The 19,017-nt window shown below is 37.6% G+C and overlaps 1 protein-coding gene across 13 annotated transcripts in view; it reads right to left on the bottom strand.

Moving 5' to 3' along the window:
• The window catches only part of FER (FER tyrosine kinase), a 166,503-nt gene that overhangs the window by 98,047 nt on the left and 49,439 nt on the right, over positions 1 to 19,017 (bottom strand). For 12 of the 13 annotated variants that reach the window (XM_030511505.1, XM_030511506.1, XM_030511513.1 and 9 more), the window contains 2 exons: positions 15,526 to 15,648; positions 11,257 to 11,446 (listed from right to left, as the gene is read on the bottom strand). In XM_030511505.1, the coding sequence (XP_030367365.1) occupies positions 11,257 to 11,446; positions 15,526 to 15,648 (313 nt within the window). Of the gene's footprint in view, positions 1 to 367; positions 620 to 11,256; positions 11,447 to 15,525; positions 15,649 to 19,017 lie in introns of those variants that run through there. The other variant, XM_030511518.1, reaches the window with a different exon arrangement.

Genomic DNA, 19,017 nt, shown 5'->3' with positions numbered 1-19,017 from the left:
AGATCAAGAGGACCTTGAAAATCAGTAACAAATTCCTGCTTTGCTTAACGAATGTATCTGTACACCACAAACATAGCTCCATCCTCTGGTCGCATAATGATGCCAAACAAAGGAAAACTGATTTTAATAAAGGCAACTTAACAAACCAGTTCAGACTCCTGAAAGCTTAGAGCCAAATTTGTAATGAATACATATTTTTGAAAAATTAAAATTTCTTGACCTATGCTCAAGAGAGCTATAAAAACAGGGCAATTTCAATAGAGGGAAAATTTGGTGAAAAAGCTGTATGGGCTAATAATACAAAAAGGTGAAGAACCTCTAGGCTACATTTTGCACGAGGCATGAATAATTTTACAGTGCAGGTGGCGAAGCACAGTGAATCACACAATGAACTCGGCAGATTAAGCAGATATAAACACAACTTCCAGGCATTTTTACATGAGGATCTGGACTGTTGAACGTTAAGAAGTGTTGGACAAAATGGCAAAAAACCCCTCAATTCCTAATGGTCTCTGCAATGGTCAGTAGCTGAAGTCACAAAAGGATGAAGATCACTCACAGCTACCACAAGCATGTTGGTGAATCCCTGGAGTGAAGTGTACATGCCAAAGAATGCCACCTGGAATGGAAATTATCTTTACTAACCACAAACTTAAAATGACAGTAATAGGCTTGCCAGAAATCTATGTAAATTTACATACCCTCCAGACGGAGAAACACAAACCGTTCTCTTTTTCTCATTAAGAGCAAAAACCTGTGTTCTGGTTATTTTATAACTCAAAAATTCCAGATCGGAAGCCAACCCCCATTTCAGCAAGGCACAAAGCATGAACTGTTCTCAATCCTTTATTCCTGATCTGCACAGGGAAATCTCCTCTGGTTCCACCAACTATAATGGCACCAGCACCCTGATGAAACATGATCCCAAATCTGTTAGGCAGTTTGTAGGAAGGGGATTAGAAGGCGGCAAAGACAAAAATTGCAGCTATAAGCTACAAGCAGGTGAATTATTACTGCTACAAAGGCTACTCAAAAGATATTCCAGAAAAATATAGGGAATACAGACCAAAGGTAAGGGGTCAAATGAGAAGAACAGTTTAGGGGTTTCTCCTTAGAGATAACTGAAAACAAAGTTTCACGTGTCCTCAACTCAAGCAGAGGTTCCCTTTAAAAGGAAATTTTCTAAGGAGGACTTTGGTATTCAGCATTTTGTATCCAAAGGAGAATAAATTGATAGACAACTGAAGCAACTCACAGGATGTTGTACCAGCCGCGTAAAGTGAAGACTGAAGCTATGAGAGCAAGTAGTCTGCCCATCGGCCAACAAAGCAGAGCACTGTGCCAGCTGAGAGTCATGCAGCCAAAAGGTACCCAAATACAGTATTTATAAGCATAGCATGAACTGAATTTAGCACGCTGTTAGTGACTGCACTTAGTATACCGGTCAATTACTTTAATTAGAATGCATTACTCAGTAACAGAAGCAATGACACAGTCTTCCCAGATCTCATTAAATATATATTTAAAAAACTGTGGTTTGGATTTGGTTGCTTTTTAGTCAAAGGTATGTCACAGTATGTCACACAGTCACAGTAATGCCTGCTAAGGAAATGTGTCTGACAAATCTAGTGGTGGAGTCCAGCTTTGAGGCATTCAAGCCCAAGAAATTCTGGTGCCTGGAATTAGATTAGAGGCACTGAAGCAGCTATACCCCAAAGTGCCAATAGCTGCTAGGGAAACAGGGGCCAGAAGTCAACATGTAAGGATGGAACAGGATAGAAGAACATCCTCTCCATATCGCATGACCTTGAAATCCACAAGCAACCGTAGGTCCTTCCAGGGTCCATGAGACACCAAGAACTAAGTATTTCACAGCTGCAGACTCCCTGGCTGCAAGCAGGGACTCACCACCCAACTTTAGCACAGATCCATGTCAACGTACAGAAGGCAGTACCTCCCTCCAGGGGAGGAGAACCCCCAAATTTTCCCCTAACCTCAAAGGAAGTTTCTAGAGGCCCGTGAGGAACCCAATCTCCCTGGCCAACCATTACATGAACCCACCAGAAACGAGTTGTCTGTAACTTAATTATCATACCATTTTGACTGGTTTAAAGTAACATTCCTTGGATTCTGCATTCTCCACACTGCCACCCAGAAACTGGCACCTAACAATGAAGATGCCTTTTGTGACTCTGAGTAGCTCTAACTGACTCACTGACTGGCTTTAACGAAGCAACCCTGGCAAATGCTACATCAAGCGATGTGAAATAGCATTAGACATGTTATGTGATCTGCCAGAGCGGAAAACCTTTTTCTTCCCTGAATAAATCACATTATTAAATATGGACTTGTGATTGTATCCTGTTTTGGAAATTGTATTGTGAGAGGGTGCATTTGTTTTATTACAATAAAACAAAGCTTCAAGAGTTAACCCTGAACAGCTTCAGTCAGATGAGACACAACAGGTTCTTAAGCCATGCCCACATTTACATTAGCTGTTTAAAGAATAAAACTTTCATAACCAGAAAGATTTTGTAGTGCGACTAGATTCAAATTTGATCAGGTGTTTCTGTTTGACAGCTAGCACAGTCAGAATGTGACGTTCTTCACAGATCCCTGCATCGGTTTATTAACAAAATCAGATTTCATATTAATAGATAAAATGATAGAGCAACTTTGTAACAGCTGCAATTACAGAACTTCAGCAGCATATCTGAGGTAGGATTAATGAGTAATTCTTGTAGAATGCCAATTTAAAATTAAGCTTTTATTTCTATAAGTAATATCTATTGGCATAACTACTAGAAATACATAGTATTTTTGTGCAGAACTGACATGCGTAATGTACAAATACCCACTATTTTTTGCATTACGGAAAACAGCAAACCAACATAGTGTTAAAGGTTTTTACACATTAAACAATACCACAAATATCTGTTAAACAACAGAAGATCAAAAATGCAAACCCAATAGGCAGTGTTCAAATTCTAGTCTGAGTAAAGCCTATTGTCCACTGACCTCGTGTCATACACCACAGAGTATAAACAAGACTACTCTGAAAATACAGACATAGGAAGGAGGAAAGACTCAGAGTGCAAGTGTCAGTAATGGTATGAGAGAGTAACCGATTTCAATCCTATCCAAGCTGAAGTTCATAAATTGTATCTAGCACAATGAGCCAAAATAAATTACATAGCATTTTTCCTGCAGAATTACAAAAAGACTGTGAATTGTTATGCTCCATAGTCAACAGGAGTCTTTCATGTGTTTCACTCATTACTCATTAAAATGAGACTTGTCCAACCAAGGGGTCTCTCCTCAAATTCATCAGTAGTACATATTAAGCATTCTCAAGTTGCTTGGCAAACAAAAGACAGTCTTCTCAGTAATAGCAGAAACTTCTTTCGCTGACCCCCTCTCCCCCCAAAAAAAAATTAAGAATTTATACAGATTATGGATATAGTTATACATGACTCAATGCAGCAACTTCTTAAGAAGTATGTTGAAAAAAGGAACTGAGATGATACTCTAGTCATCTTAGTTGAAAATCCTTATTTCCTCACTAATTTTCATCACATTATAAAGCTACATTTCATTATCACATTGTTCCCGAGACACTTCAATGTCAAGATCACATTGTAGATACTATGATCCATGTAAGTAGAGTTAATTTACAAATAATACATGTAAATCCCACAGACTGAACAGATCAACCACACAGCAGCAGCGAGCACCTGAATTGTACAAAACCCCTCTAATATACACCCACAGCTTTGGATACTGGCCCTCAGTAGACCTCTCCTAACCACCACAGAATCATAGAATCATAGAATAGTTAGGGTTGGAAAGGACATTAAGGTCATCTAGTTCCAACCCCCCTGCCATGGGCAGGGACACCTCACACTAAACCATGTCTCCCAAGTACCTGTCCAACCTGGCCTTGAACACCACCAGGGATGCAACCTCCCTGGGCAACCCTCACTGTAAAGAACTTCTTCCTTATATCTAATCTAAACTTCCCCTGTTTAAGTTTGAAGCCATTATCCCTTGTCCTATCATTACAGTCCCTAAGGAAGAGTCCCTCCCCAGCATCCTTATAGGCCCCCTTCAGATACTGGAAGGCTGCTATGAGGTCTCCACACAGCCTTCTCTTCTCCAGGCTGAACAGCCCCAACTTTCTCAGCCTGTTTTCATACGGGAGGTGCTCCAGCCCCCTTATCATCCTCGTGGCCCTCCTCTGGACTTGCTCCAAGAGCTCCATGTCCTTTTTATGTTGACACTAAAGAGGATATTTCACCAACAGCCTTAGAAGAAAATTCTCACATTTTTCAAAAAGCTACTTCATTGCCCCATACAAAAATTACTTGGAAGACAAACCATCCTTCCATTAATGGTACTTACGCACCTATGTCACATATTACTGTAGCTTGGAACTCACATTCATAATTACTAAACAAGCACAATTACACTGTAATAAGAGACCCCACTAGGTAGCAAATGCTCTCAATTCTTACGTGCAGGTTTGTCTTTTTGTCCTCTTCATTGAGATAACAGTATCTCCCCTTTATGCTATAATAACAGCTGACTTTTACAGCAAAAATTTAATTTATATCAGCTGTTCTGAACCTTATTTTTCCTTAAAAATTGGGGCTTCTTTTTCAGACTCATGAAAGACTTGTGCACCTAAAAGTTTATTCTTTTCTAACTCAGAACTTACTATTTTTTTTTTTTTTGCAGAACTCTCTGAATATATCTTCCCTCACTCAAAAATACTAAAAAAATATATTACTGTAGGATGACCCCCCCCAAAAAAAAAAAAAAATCAGTGATATCTGAAACATGCTATTTTATTAGCCTACTGTTAAAGATCACCAACAATAAAAAATAAAAAAAAGGAATAAAAAATTATTGGGTCTGTATCTTAAGGGTAGTCCTCTGAAAACTGGATTACAATGCCATTCTGTTTTCTCAGTCTGTAGCAGGTAAGAGTCCCCCCATACATAACAGAGTATTTTGCCATACTCTGCTTATGGCAAAAAAGAGCAAAAGCCACAAAGCAAACCATAAAGTCATACACTTCAAATCTGGCAATAAACTACCATAAATTCTAATTCCAAGAAGTGTTTTACAGTACACTTTAACACTTTTAGAAGCATAATAATTGCCTTTAAGAACAAGGGTATTTTTAACTGGCCACTTTAAAATGGAGACGATTTGAAGCAGTCAAATGCTAGCCTACTATTTCCTGTGTGTTGCCTAGAGGGTATGAGGAGTTAATAATCACATGAATCCCACCTCATCACCATGAAAAAGATGCAAGAAGCTCATCGTGATAATTCTGGCAGAAAATTACTACTTTTCTCCCAGCACACAGACAAACATTCCAAAACATACTGAAACTTATGCTGGATACCAGTATGTGACTTCTATTCAAAGGGAAACTTCCGAGTGAAGTTTTCCTAATTCACACAGAAGATTTTGACTGACAGAAAAAATCCCCAATGGGTGTGCAATGCTGCAACATTACTATGACGAAGCCTTCTCAAGGAAAATTGAAAAGCCTTGAAATATTTTTGGCAGTTCAAGAGAAGTGTATGTACTTATCTTAAGAACATATATTCTACTTCATACACAGAGCACAAACTAATTCTGCATTTAAAATATTCTGAGAGTTTGTTTACTCTGAATGAGTCACCTCCCTCAATTCCTCCTCAATTCTAATTTTGCCTTTCCCCAACACTAGGTTATTGCCCAACACTTTTTGATAGATAAAATGATAACCTTAAGAAATACATAACTTCTGAACCTTAGTCTATGAAAATATTACTGTCATGTTAATCTTTCATTTCAGGTGCTTCTGGGCATGTTGACTGGAAAGAAGCTTGACAACTCCATTGATCTCTCACCTTGTAAATTCTGGACCACTCAGTAATGCCCACGTGGGACAAATTATGGCTGAGTTCGCCTGTCTGTTTCCTTGGTATCTCCTTTTGGATTGTTCTTACTCTGACGCACATCCATCAGGCAAGTAGGATTTACAAAGAGAAGAAACAGAACATGCTCACTCTGCGAGCAAGAGAACAGAGTTCATCCTTCACACTTCCTAGAAGCATCTGACATTTGGAGCATTTTTTCTCCATGTTAAGTTTGGCTGTAAGCCAGAAACATAGATCTCAGCCAGCAAGATTAGAAAGTGGCCCAAAGCAAAGATCACTTAGATGAACTCCAGCTGTCCGGTCACCAAACAAATGCAACTGTTTATTTCCAAGGCTTTTATGAATTAATAAGCACAATTTCAACAACATGACTGCATTGGCAATGCTTCCTCTGCTGAAAAAAAAAATAAAATATGAGAGCACAGGTAGAGATACCAACACTGCACAACCTTACTTTGGCCCAGTTTCTATCGACGAGAAACTTAAATTTTTGGAATAGCACAGTGGAAGTCTACAAGATTTATAAATACATAAATCAAATAACTGTGAAGGGCTCCCCTAATACTTCCTACTACATGCCCTCATATAATCTTAGTTTTATATAATGTCATGAGCCACAAATTAGTAGATAATTACTTACATGGCCAGATAAGCCAGGGAGCTGTTTGCTGACTTTAAAAAATTCAAAATTTACAAATTGATTAAATTTGTCAATTACGATTTTAGTAAGAATCCTGAAAACATTTCCCTCAAACCCAAACCTGCATAGGAAGACTCTTCAGACTACTGATTTGCTGATCACACTATTAGAAGGAACACTAAGTCATGGAATTTAGAAAGCGGGGATGGAAATATAAAGCATTTACATTAGGAAAATACTGTTTCATGAATTTCATTTTTTTTCTTCCACAACAATTGAGAAATTTTTTTTTACCACAATCTTCACCAAAAGCTGGCTTATCTCACTTTTAAAGCAGTTATTGAGAATAGAATAGGATCTCTGAAGCCTTTTTAGAAGGAATGACAAATAGAAAAACCAATGAGATACGAGGTGAACTTCTATATTTTTTTTTCCTTTGGGATAATTCTGCTACAACAGATAAAACCGGAATTCAGAAATGCAAAATCTCTTATGAATATCCATTTGCTGTTACGCAATGTGTACAGTTTTAAGCATGGCACTCTCCTGGAAGTGTGCATTATTAGTCAGATCAATCCCACTGGCTGTATCACGATATTGTGATGCTTCGGCTTCCTTCTACCCTGTGTAGCTTTCACGAATTGATGTTACCAGAGACATTACAGTCTCCTTCCTGACTCATCTGCACTCCAGAACCTTCCATCCTCCAGGACATCCCCAAAGGACAGGGAGTCCTTTAAGGAGTGTATGGAGAAAGAACATGGATGTCGTACTGTTGCTCCATGGACATTATAGCTGCACAACTCTTTTAGTTGGCTTACATACTGCTGGAGACTATGAATTAAGATCTTTCTACATTACAATTTTCTTTCACTATTTGTAAAAGAAAAAAAAAATAAATTAAAAAATCAGAACAAAACAAAGCAAGCCACCATTTCAGATTATCTAGATGTTAGACAGATCAGAACACACATTTTTTAACTCCACATTTGTGTGTATCACATGGCTTTTTTAAACATATGTAATGACGAAAAAATTTGATTATTCAGTCATAACTTGTCTTCTGGCACTGAGCTCCACCTGCTGACAATTCTTTAAAGTATTGCAAAGCCTGCATACCAAGTCTCAGTTTTATCAGTGGTTCCAGTATAGTGCTGCAGTATGCAAAACGAATCTACATGACACATTTCTATAGTGAGAAAACCATATAGTTTTAAATATATATTCTTAAAAGTAATGGGTTTGCACTTATATAATATTTGCTTTTACCACGTAAAGAAAAAGGAGAAAACCTTTTACAGTGGCATACAGATTTCACTGTACTATTGCTAAACAAAATTAATTACTATTTTATTTTAACTAGGCTTAAGCACTCCATGAAGATTTCCTACTCTGTAACAACTTCCAAGCCAATACTGATGTTGTAATTTTAAGCTTTTGAAATGGAAACCACCATCTTTGTACTTAATTACCTGAGTGTTTAACTGGCACTGCAATATTCCAATTATTCCTGGTGTTTTTATTTCTAATCAGATCAGATTTCTAATCAGTGGTGGTGGTGTTGTATTTGTTTTAATTATGATGGACTACTGCCATGCTCTGTTAATCATATTAATAGCAAGAATAGCATATGTACCTTAGGACAAAGACAGGCCATACACCCATTGACCTAACACCTAAATACGAAACATTAGTTCAAGCTTCCAGCTACTGGTTAATTTTTGCAAAGTAACATAATACATATCCAATCGATTTGGATACATTTAGGAAATAAACCCAGCAGATTACAGGGAACAACCAGCTTTTTCTTAGTATTTATCTCTTTAATATAAGTATAGAAGAAAAAGTTAACTATGATTCTTCGGATTACATAGCGCATAGTACAAAAATTGCACAACTTGAAGGGGCTCAAAGCCATTATTTTAAATTTGTAGCAACTTCAGCATTAGAATTATCCCTGTCTTGCATGGTTATCTCAGTAGAAAGGCATAAATACTAGGAAAAAAATATTTTTTCACATACAATGCCAAAAATGATAAATGTAATCTTCAGTAATGGCTAAAAATTTTTTTTTTTACTCCTTGCTATGCTACATCACCAACCAAAAGAGAAACATCCAGCAATTTCCTTTTTTCTTAAAATGTAGACATGAATACTAATACACAGCTAACATTCTGCAAACAATAAAATATATTGATTAAATCAAACCATATTGAAGATACTAACAATGTGTGCAGTCTGCAGTTAACAGAGGAAAAAAAAGAACAAGGAAACAAAGGAAGTTATAACACACATGTATAACATTGTCTATAAAAACATATCAAAAAGCATTTCAGAATTTCATTCCTTGTTAGTATTCTAGTGTACAGTTACCTAATGTAAGAGATGGAAAACACCACAATTTGTGAACTAATCTACTATGAATTTGATTGTATTTATATGACAGCATATAAATACTCAAACAGGAAACTTTACAAAATTGTTTTGTATATCATATTTTTAATTTTAAATTACAAAAAAAAATTCATTTGTGACTGAATACATTAAAATTTACTTCATATGCACACTCACAACACAAGCCATGATTCCACAAGGAATGATTTTGTCATTCCTAGGAATAAAATTCATAAAACGAGTGTTTACAATGAAGTTCTGAGTAGGAATAAATAACCACGTTCAAATGTAGTATCAGACAACATTTAGACGAACCGCTTCTGGATAAAGACAAGAAACCTAAACAGAATCATAGCTGAAGAAACAAAAATCCTCTTGAATGATACCACAATGAGCAATCAGCAGTAAGAACATTTCATTTTAATCATTTAACAGCTGTATAATTTTAAGAAGTTCTACTAAAAAAAAAAAAAAAAAAAACCCAAACCAAAAATCCTACTATAAAAAGCACGTTATTTACATGAACAGCCTGTCGGTGCATTATTTTTTCATCTTGAAATACAGTTAAGACTGCCCTCTCAAGGTCCAGGAATTTGAAAAAAGTTCAATTTAGTCTGCAGCTGTATCTACTACTTTTTAATCAATTTTACTAGCTCATGATATTAACTTAATGGTTAGACAAAACTTAAGTGGTATCTGCCCCTCCTAAATAAATTACTGAAGGGAAAACACCCAACACTTAAGTCAAATTCCATTATTTTTCATGGTACATACACATTATAAGACTAAATTCCCTGAAGCCAAATTAGCAACACTTTTCTTACTTTTGGCACATTTAATATATACAAAAGTGTATTTCTTGCATAATTCCAGAAATCTCAGTATGTAGATACTCCAGGAAAAAAAAAAAACCAAACAAAAACATTATCATGGATAACTTTTATTCCAAAAATATTAAGAGGTGAGTGTTCTTCACTTTGTGTTATACATATATGCAAGGAGTATTTTCTCATACCCATTGAAAGAGAGATTTGGACACAGGATGACAGTTTTTAGTAATCATGCACTGAGGTAGAAGAATACCAGTCTCTTGATTAGACTCATCATCTCAACTAACCCTTACAGACAATATTCACTAGCGCTACTACAGGATATGACATGAAATAACTAACAAGATAGCCTACCCCAGAAAGATTCCAAGCTTCCTAATCTTTCACAATCATTATCCTCATCTTTCCTTTTCCATCTTTTTGTGCTTTAGCAACTCCTCCTAGATTATGATAAGCATCCCAGCTTTGTAAAATAATGTTTTGTACCAGTGAAAATGGCAACAGCCTGCCAGTGCCTTGTAAATATTAAACAGTAGTGGAAGCAAGAGCATACTGATAATTAAGTATATCTGTAGAAAGGGAATGGAACAAAACCAAACTTGGTTCCACAAATAGAGAAAACAAAAGCATTCCTATCAGAAACAACCATTTCATTATTCTTTCACTGAGCTACTGCTCTGTGGGCCAAAACAAACGGCAGGCTAAACCTCCAAAGAAAACAAGTCACCAACATCTCATATATGTCAAACCTAATCCATAAAAGCAAACACGACTGCTTTTCCCTTTAGTAAACAGGTAGTTTGTTTGCTTTTTTTATGTGGCCTACTGTCCTTACACATAGCTGCATACAATTGAGAAAAGGAAGCCACACAAAATATTAGCAAAGCACTTATTTAAGTTACATGGGGCCTCATCATAGTACATAACATTCCTTTTGATTATTAAGAGGATGTAAATATTTAAAAGTAAGTTGCAAAGAAACCAGTGTTTGTTTCTGTTCAAAGAAAAGAGTAATTACTATACGTAAAAGTCACTTCTTAGTTACACAATGTGTGCAGTGATTCCAGCAGCTTTTACTGTTATATTTCTATCTACAACGGTGAAGGTTCAACACAGTCAATGAAATTACCAATATCTACTCAGTCATTTTTACTAAATCTATTTAAGGTTTTACACATTTCATTATAAAACAGTCTAATGAGAATTTAAGCATCAACTGTACAGAAGAACAAACCAAGTCCACAGACATATAGCAAGTGTTACAAGTCATTTCAATTAAAAAAAAAAAAAAGAAAAAAATCAAGCAACTGAACTTATTTTTCTAGACAAGTAGCCACAAACGGAAAGTGAGGTTTATTCACTTCAGTCACCCCTGTGAGTATCTTGGGACTCTGATCCCAGGACCAAAGTACAATAGAAAGGCTGCACAATTCAGTAAAACAGATGTAAAACTTACCATAGAAGTCACAGATCTGGCATCTTCTTCATAATTCACTACAGGTGGTGGCTCTTTTCCATCATTCTCTTGAACCTTTTGTTCCAGCAGCTCTTTCTGGGCTGCAAATTTTGCCTCAGAGCATCTTAATTGCTGAACTGTTTGCTTAAGTTCTTCCAGCGCTTGCTTTTGGCTCAGCAAGAGTACAATACTGCAGAGAAAAATAACAAACATACATGACTTAAAATACATACTTTGTTTCACGAAAGTTTAAAAAATAAAAAAAAAAACCAAACATACAAAAAAGAGCATTAAAATTCCTCAACAGAATTATTTGTTCAAAGGCATAAACACATGAAGCAATTCTAGAAAATGTCCAAAGCTATAAGACAATGTAAACACCTACTTTGCCATTCTGTTTTCTCAATCTATCCCAAAATCATGTTGTAATAAATATAGATGAAACTCCTAGTTTTGTCCATTTTTGACTGAATTTATAAACACTAGGGTTCAACATCCTTTAGAGAAGAAATACAGTTTTGGTTTATGATTTCCAGTGGTGAGAAATCCACTGCAATCCACATAGTTGTTGTAATACTAATTAGCACTATTAAACTAATCTTACATCCAGTATAAATTCATCTGACATGAAGTTAGATATATCTGTTGTCTCTTCTGGACCAAAAGGTCATCTACTGCATATTTATTTCTGGACTGCAGTATAACATTCTGCTTACAAAGCTAAATAAAAACTCCATGAGGAGCTAAAAGCCATTTTTTCTTGTCTTCTGCATGTTTTATGGCTCTTCTCTGAATAGCCCTCATGGCCCTGAATACTTCAAGACAGACATAATTCAATCATTATTGAAGGACAAGAAGATCAGTTAGAACATCTACAGGTACCTAGATGACTCAGTTATCCCCAAGAACTGCCAAAATCAAAGGTGGACAGAAGCTGCCTTGAAAGACAGAACCATCCATAGTACAATACAGACACCCTTAACAGCACCCAACTGAAGCCCAATGACATGTCACCTGCAAAGAGATGCAGAGCTCTAACAGTCTGCAAGAACAGATGAAGGAGGTAGAGGGACCAGAACTATAAAGAATGAGGACAAGCTAAAGAAAAATCACAGTATTCCGTCACTGTATCTTTCTGATAATCCCTGGAAGACAAGAGCCTCCTGGAAGGCCTACCCTTGGAGGAAAAAAGGGAATTTAAAAGTCATAGATATTGAGAGTCACAAACTGATGCTGTACCAAACGACTATTCAAACAGGTTCACAAGTGATAAGGGAATCATCTGCCATAAAATCCTCATTGGCAAGAAAAGATAAAAATCATATCCCTATAGATGAGCATTGTACAATGTCACCAAAGAACAGAACTCTGTACAATCAGCAGAATGATCATTCATGTTAAAATAATAAGTATGATGTATAAATACACAATTAGAGGACTTGAAACAAAGAAGCTGGGGCTACCTCATCCCTGGCAGTGTTCAAGGCCACGCTGGATGGGGCTTGGAGCAACCTGGTCTAGTGAAAGGTATCCCTGTCTACGGCAGGGGGTTGGAATTCGATAATTTTTAAGGTCCTTTCCAAACCAAACCATTTTATGATTCTGTGAAACTGAGGTTTGTCATGAGACTGCACATATTTAAAAGCACCACACATACAAATTAACAATTATTCTGACATTATCCTCAAGATAATGTTCTTTCATCTGGTCCTCATGAAAAAAAGGATCACCCTGTGAAAATGATGGTCTTACACCATCAGCAGGGCCTTGGTGAAAACACATTGGCTAGAATGACAACATCCCAAACACTGAATGGCTTCCTACTTACCATGATCTGGAGATAACAAGACACAGCCTGCAAGTTAAAAATCACAAGCTGTTCTCCTTCCTGAACTGTGGCAAAATGGATTATCATCTAATTGGCTTGCCCAAATCCAACACAGACTGCTCCCCCTTCCATCTATGCATGAGGAATTAGAACCTATAAAACTATTTGCCTATGGCTTGCCTGAGTGCAAACTTTATAGTCCTTGTGGCTTGTTAAAAGCTGATAGATCTCACAGAGTGAGATCTTGTGTGAAGAATCCCTGCAAGACCTGAAGAGGGCAACAGGTTGGGAAGCGGTAAAAAGGTTAACTGAATTAAAAAACAAATATTCAATATGCTATCACGTTAGGAGGGCAGATGGTATGCCTGACATACACATGTATAAATACAATACAAAAACACTCTCTGTGTTGTGGGCGATACTGCCATTTGAAGAAGGAAATGGGTATTGATGCCAGGATAATAGTAGCAATACAGCTAAATATTGAGGAGGCACACAAAATCAGAGGCCTGGAGATACACTTCTGCACATGCCCTAATTAAAAGCTTAGTACATGCAAAGATCAGTTTGTAGTTTTGCCAGAATTAGACAATGAGAAATGCTTTTAAGCCCCAACCCAGACCGCTGCTGCAAAGTCAGTAAACAACTCAAAACTTCTGGTACTGAAGCTGTGTCATGAAGAAGTAGGGGGACAGCTGAAGTCCAAACTGCTTCAAGTGAAGAGACAGAAAACATGATTTTGCAGACTTTTACCATCATTTTGCCCAGATAAAGTACACAAGTAGTTTTCCTCAGCACTGAAGGGCAAAGCTCAGCACATTGGGTGAGGCTCAACAGTAGTAACACAGGGTCTAGAGTTCCTGCATTTGGAGTGGGCCTCCTCACTCTCTTTCCTGATGATATACTTGCACTTGCACCAGAAGAACCTCTGGCTCAAGACGGAAGCTTTCATTTTTTGTTCAACTACCTTTATTTTTCGCCTTGTCTTACAGCAGTGAGGCCAGTCCCATATGCTATGACGGCAGTCAAGAGCATGCAACAGTTGGATGAGATCTTCTATGGACCCTGAGCATGTGCAAAAACATCCTGATCACTGCACTGCAGTTAAAAGGTGAGAACAGGGTCTGCTGGAGGAAGACATGACCAATGACAAATCAGAACTGGGATGATTTCATGGAAGCTTTTATCTGACAACTAGAAATCTAAACCAGATTTCATGCCTTTTAATACAACCTACAAGTGCTGGTGCAGTCTGAACTTAAATCATCTCCTCAATACCTCAAACATCTACAAGATCAGTCAAAGGAGTCTTCCCACAGTGAGAAACACAGGGAGGGTCTGAACTATTTTCAGAGAGAGGTAACTAATAACATAACTATACTGAGGAAAAAAACAAGCCAAATCAAAAAGAAAACAAGAACACACCACCAAACTCATCTAGTTCAAATACAATTTATCCTTTAAGTAACATGCAGCAAGGAAGGTAGGTCAAGAACCAAAAGACTGGAAAATATACTGTGTCTATATGTGAATTTCACCAAAGAAAGAACAGGAAAGTACCTAATCAAACCACTAAGATAATATACATACATAAAATTTTGTTTATTAATAAAATGATATCCAACGTATCAAGTGACGAGTTGCCTTCAACAAAGAGCTTCAAGACTTCTTCAGTGAATGAAGAAAGGATTACCTGAGAACTTGCATTCCAATTCACTGGTATTTTAAACTCATACTTATGACCTAGTTAGTAAGGTTTATAACTGATTGCAACAAGAATCAGAAAAACATCACCATGACAGGTTTGGTTGTGAGTTGTATTAACTTCAGTTTAGACTGGGATGTATTTTTTCTAACCAGAGGTAGAAAAAAACTAAAGATCTCACCCAAGAATTATTCTTTATAATAATCTTTTATTTATAGCACTGTAAAGCACTTATTAACCCCTCACCTTCATTATTTACAATGCTGTACTACACTGTATTAGATCTACATTCAGTTTTGTAAAGAAAATGTAACAAAGAATGAACTTAACCTGACGAGCTCAAACATATTGCGTAAGAAAGAGTACATCTTGCACACGAGTCTGAAAGTCTTTCACAAAATTGTATCTACATAATAAACTCCATGAGAGAGGCAATCTAAATTGACTGCTCTTCTTCCACCAGGCTGAAGTTGTAACTAAGCAAAGGTCCAGTTCTTGAGCCATCTCAACACTGCGACAATTATATTAAACTAATGGATCTGCTCAGTTCTCTATTAAATTAGATCTGTAGTGGGTAAGGGTTATTTTAAAGATGAGATATTCTTTTTCATAATAATCTCTTCTCACAAAAGCAGAACAAGATTAGTGATCGTTACTTCTTACTTAGGTCTTAGGAAATCCATTATAGATACTTTTCCCTCACATTATTGTATTTTGAAATTTCATTTTGACTTACTCGGACTTCTTTTCACAAGTCTTAGAGGACTCTTCTATTTTTTTCTCCAGTTCCAACACAAGCTCCTCTTTGCTCAAAAGGGTTTGCTGTGTCTGAATCAGCTCTTCTATTACAGTTTTTAACCTGTAAGACATAGATTTCAGAAACCCACACTGTGAATACACAAACTGTATATATTTGGGAACATTGTATTTTTTTCCTTAAGATGTAAAACAGCATTACTCTTTAAATTACCTTAATGGGTGCCTTGTGATCTTTTTCTGTGGACGGATGTTTATATTATGTTATTAACCCATATTATTACAGATTCCATACTAGCTTCTGTATACATACAAGGTTATAGAATGATCTGCTGCCTGCAGGCTCTCCTTGAGAAAATTTCTTCCAGAATGTGTGATGAGTTCTGTGAATTAATACCTTCCTAATACATTGCTAATTTACGAGATCTTTTATGAAAGATGAAACCCTTCCAACTACTCCAGTAAACAGAATCAGCAGTTCGGCTGTACTCATTTCTACAAATAACAAAAATAGAAACGGAAGCTACTGTAAGAGTGATTTGTATATTTTTCTTTTTTAAAGCCACTCAATCTTTGGTAAGAGTTAATTCAAATGAAAGAAAACACTTGTACAAGAAGATATCAGTACTTGTTTAATACTAAAAGATAAGGGGTTATTGCACATTACAACCATTTCTGACACTTTGCAATTACGCCGGCAAACATTCCAATAACAAAAATTCTGATAAATGTGGGCTCCCTCCAGAAGGAAACAGGACACTTGGACATGAAGAAGATCAAGGTACTCAATGACTTTTTTGCCTCAGTCTTCACTGGCAAGAGCGCCAGCCACACTGCCCCAGTCACAGAAGGCAAATGTGGGGAGTGGGAGAACAAAGAACCGCCCATGGTAGGAGAAGATCAGGTTTGAAACCATCTAAGGAACCTGAAGGAAGTCCATGGGACCTGACAAGATGCATCCACAGGTCCTGAGGAAACTGGCAGATGAAGTTACCAAGTCATTATCTGTCACATTTGAGAAGTCGTGGCAGCCCGGTGAAGATCCTCCTGATTGGAAAAGGAGAAATACAACCCCATTTTTAAAAAGAGAAAAAAGGAAGACCTGGGGAACTACAGGCTGATCAGACTCACCTTGGTGCCCAGCAACATCATGGAGCAGATCCTCCTGGAAACTATGCTAAGGCACAGGGACAGTAAGGGGGTGATTGATGACAGCCATCATGGCTTCGCTAAGGGCAAATTTTGCTTGTCAAATTTGGTGGCCTTCTATGATGGGGTTATGGCATTGGCAGATAAAGGAAGAGCACCTGATGTCATCTAGCTGGACATAAGCAAGGCACTTGACACTGTCTTGCATGGGATCCTTGTCTCTAAACTGGAGAGGTATGGATTTGATGGATGGACCACTCAGTGGATAAGAAATCAGCTGGATGGTCACACTCAAAAAGTTGTGGGCAATGGCTCAACGTCCAAGTGGAGATCAGTGACGAGTGGTGTTCCTCAAGGGTCTGTATTGGGACTGGTGACATTCAATATCTTTGCTGGTGACATAGACAGTGGGATTGAGGTACACTCAGCAAGTCTGCCAATAACACCAAGCTGTGTGATGCGGTTGACACACTGGAGGGAAGGGATGCCATCCAGAGGATCCTTGAGAGGCTTGAGACATGGGCCAGTGCAAACCTCATGAAATTCAACAAGGCCAAGCGCAAGGTCCTGCACCTGGTCAGGGAAATCCCAAGCACAAAAACAGGCTGGGTGGAGAACGGATTGAGAGCAGCACTGCGGAGAAGGACTCGGGTGTGTTGGTTGATGAGAAGCTCAACATGATCCAGCAGCGTGCGCTTGCAACCTACAAACCAATAGTGCCCTGGGCTGCATCAAAAGGAGTGTGGCCAGCAGGTCAAGGGAGGGGATTCTTCTTCTCTGCTCTCTTGAGAACCCACCTGCAGTCCTGCATTCAGTTCTGAGGCCCCCAACATAAGCAAGATGTGGACCTGCCCGAGCAAGTCCAGAGAAGGGCCATGAAGATAATCAGAGGAGCACCTCTCCTACGAAGACAGACTAAGAGAGTTGGCCTTATTCAGCCTGCAGAACAGAAGGCTCTGGGGAGGCCTAAAAGCAGCTTCCAGTACCTAAAGAAGGTCTACAAGAAATCTGGAGAGGGACTTCTTACAAGGGCCTGTAGTGATAGGACCAGTGGGAATGGCTTTAAACTGACAGAAGGCAGATTTAGATTAGACATTAGGAAGAAATTCTTTACTATGCAGGTGGTGAGGCGCTGGCAGAGGTTACCCAGAGAAGCTGTGGCTGCCCCATTCCTGGCAGTGTTCAAGGCCAGCCTGGACGGGGCTTGAAGCAACCTGGTCTGGTGGAAGGCGTCCCTGCCTGTGAGGGGGGGGTTGGAAATGGATGACCTTTAAGGTCCCTTCAAACTGTAACCATTCTAAGATCTATGACAACCAAAAGGTCAATAAATGTACAAAACATTTGCACGCCGAACAACGCAGGAAAAATACGTACACCTTATTTCCTTCTCAGCATTCACCTACCTGTCTTTTACTATCCTCCCTGTATTCCCCTGTATTTTGAAGTCCAATTTCAATTAACAAAAATCTTGAAATAAAGAGTTGAACAAAGGTAAAATACACATAGTAGTTACCACTGCACAAATCTATTACCCTAAATCATTCCAGATTGGGGAGTGGCAAAGAAGGTCAATTAAGAGTAATATACATGGACTCTAGATATCTGGGAGCCATGCTCTACATCCATATATACCAAACTGAATGATTTTATTCTAAACGCTAAATTAGTTCTCTTTCCTCTCGATATATTTTACGCAACGTTGATTATGTATATTCTTTATTCAGACAGTTCTGGATCTTATCTTGGAAGACTTAAATTACTATAAAAAAGCCATACAGTGAATGATAAAAGTTTATTTCCCATATCAACAAGTTTCTGTATGTGTTTATTTTGAAGTGAGTGGAATACTTCAAACATTTTTCTCAAGTATCACCATAGCTCTCTTTTTAATAAACATTTTCATTGGTTTTAGGCTATCAAAATTTATATGCTGAACTTCTCAGAAATGACAATTTTCTTACACTGGGTCACCCATTTAATATCAACTAACCTTTTTCTTTTAATACCTTGTGAAAAACATAATTACTAATTTTGTAACTGTAGATACTGCTTTTCGATCAGCTTTCTAATCAAAATTTTAATTAACACTATATTGGCTTAACAATTGATTTACAGGAAGCAGATGTTACATCTAATTAAAACCAAATTAATAAGATTATTCATCACTGGAAGGTATGAGCGTACACATGTAGAAACAACATTAATTTTCAAAATATTGTACCATTTCAAAAATATTAGATTTTATATTGCAGATCAGATTGAAACAGAAAGTTCATGTAGTTCTCCCTGAAATTTCTAAGATACTTTAGAATGTTTGTATTTA

Source organism: Strigops habroptila, chromosome Z (genome assembly GCF_004027225.2).
Source record: "Strigops habroptila isolate Jane chromosome Z, bStrHab1.2.pri, whole genome shotgun sequence".
Classification (NCBI taxonomy): Eukaryota; Metazoa; Chordata; class Aves; order Psittaciformes; family Psittacidae; genus Strigops; species Strigops habroptila.
Note: the sequence above shows the minus strand (reverse complement) of the source record. Positions and strands in the feature narration are given on the sequence as shown.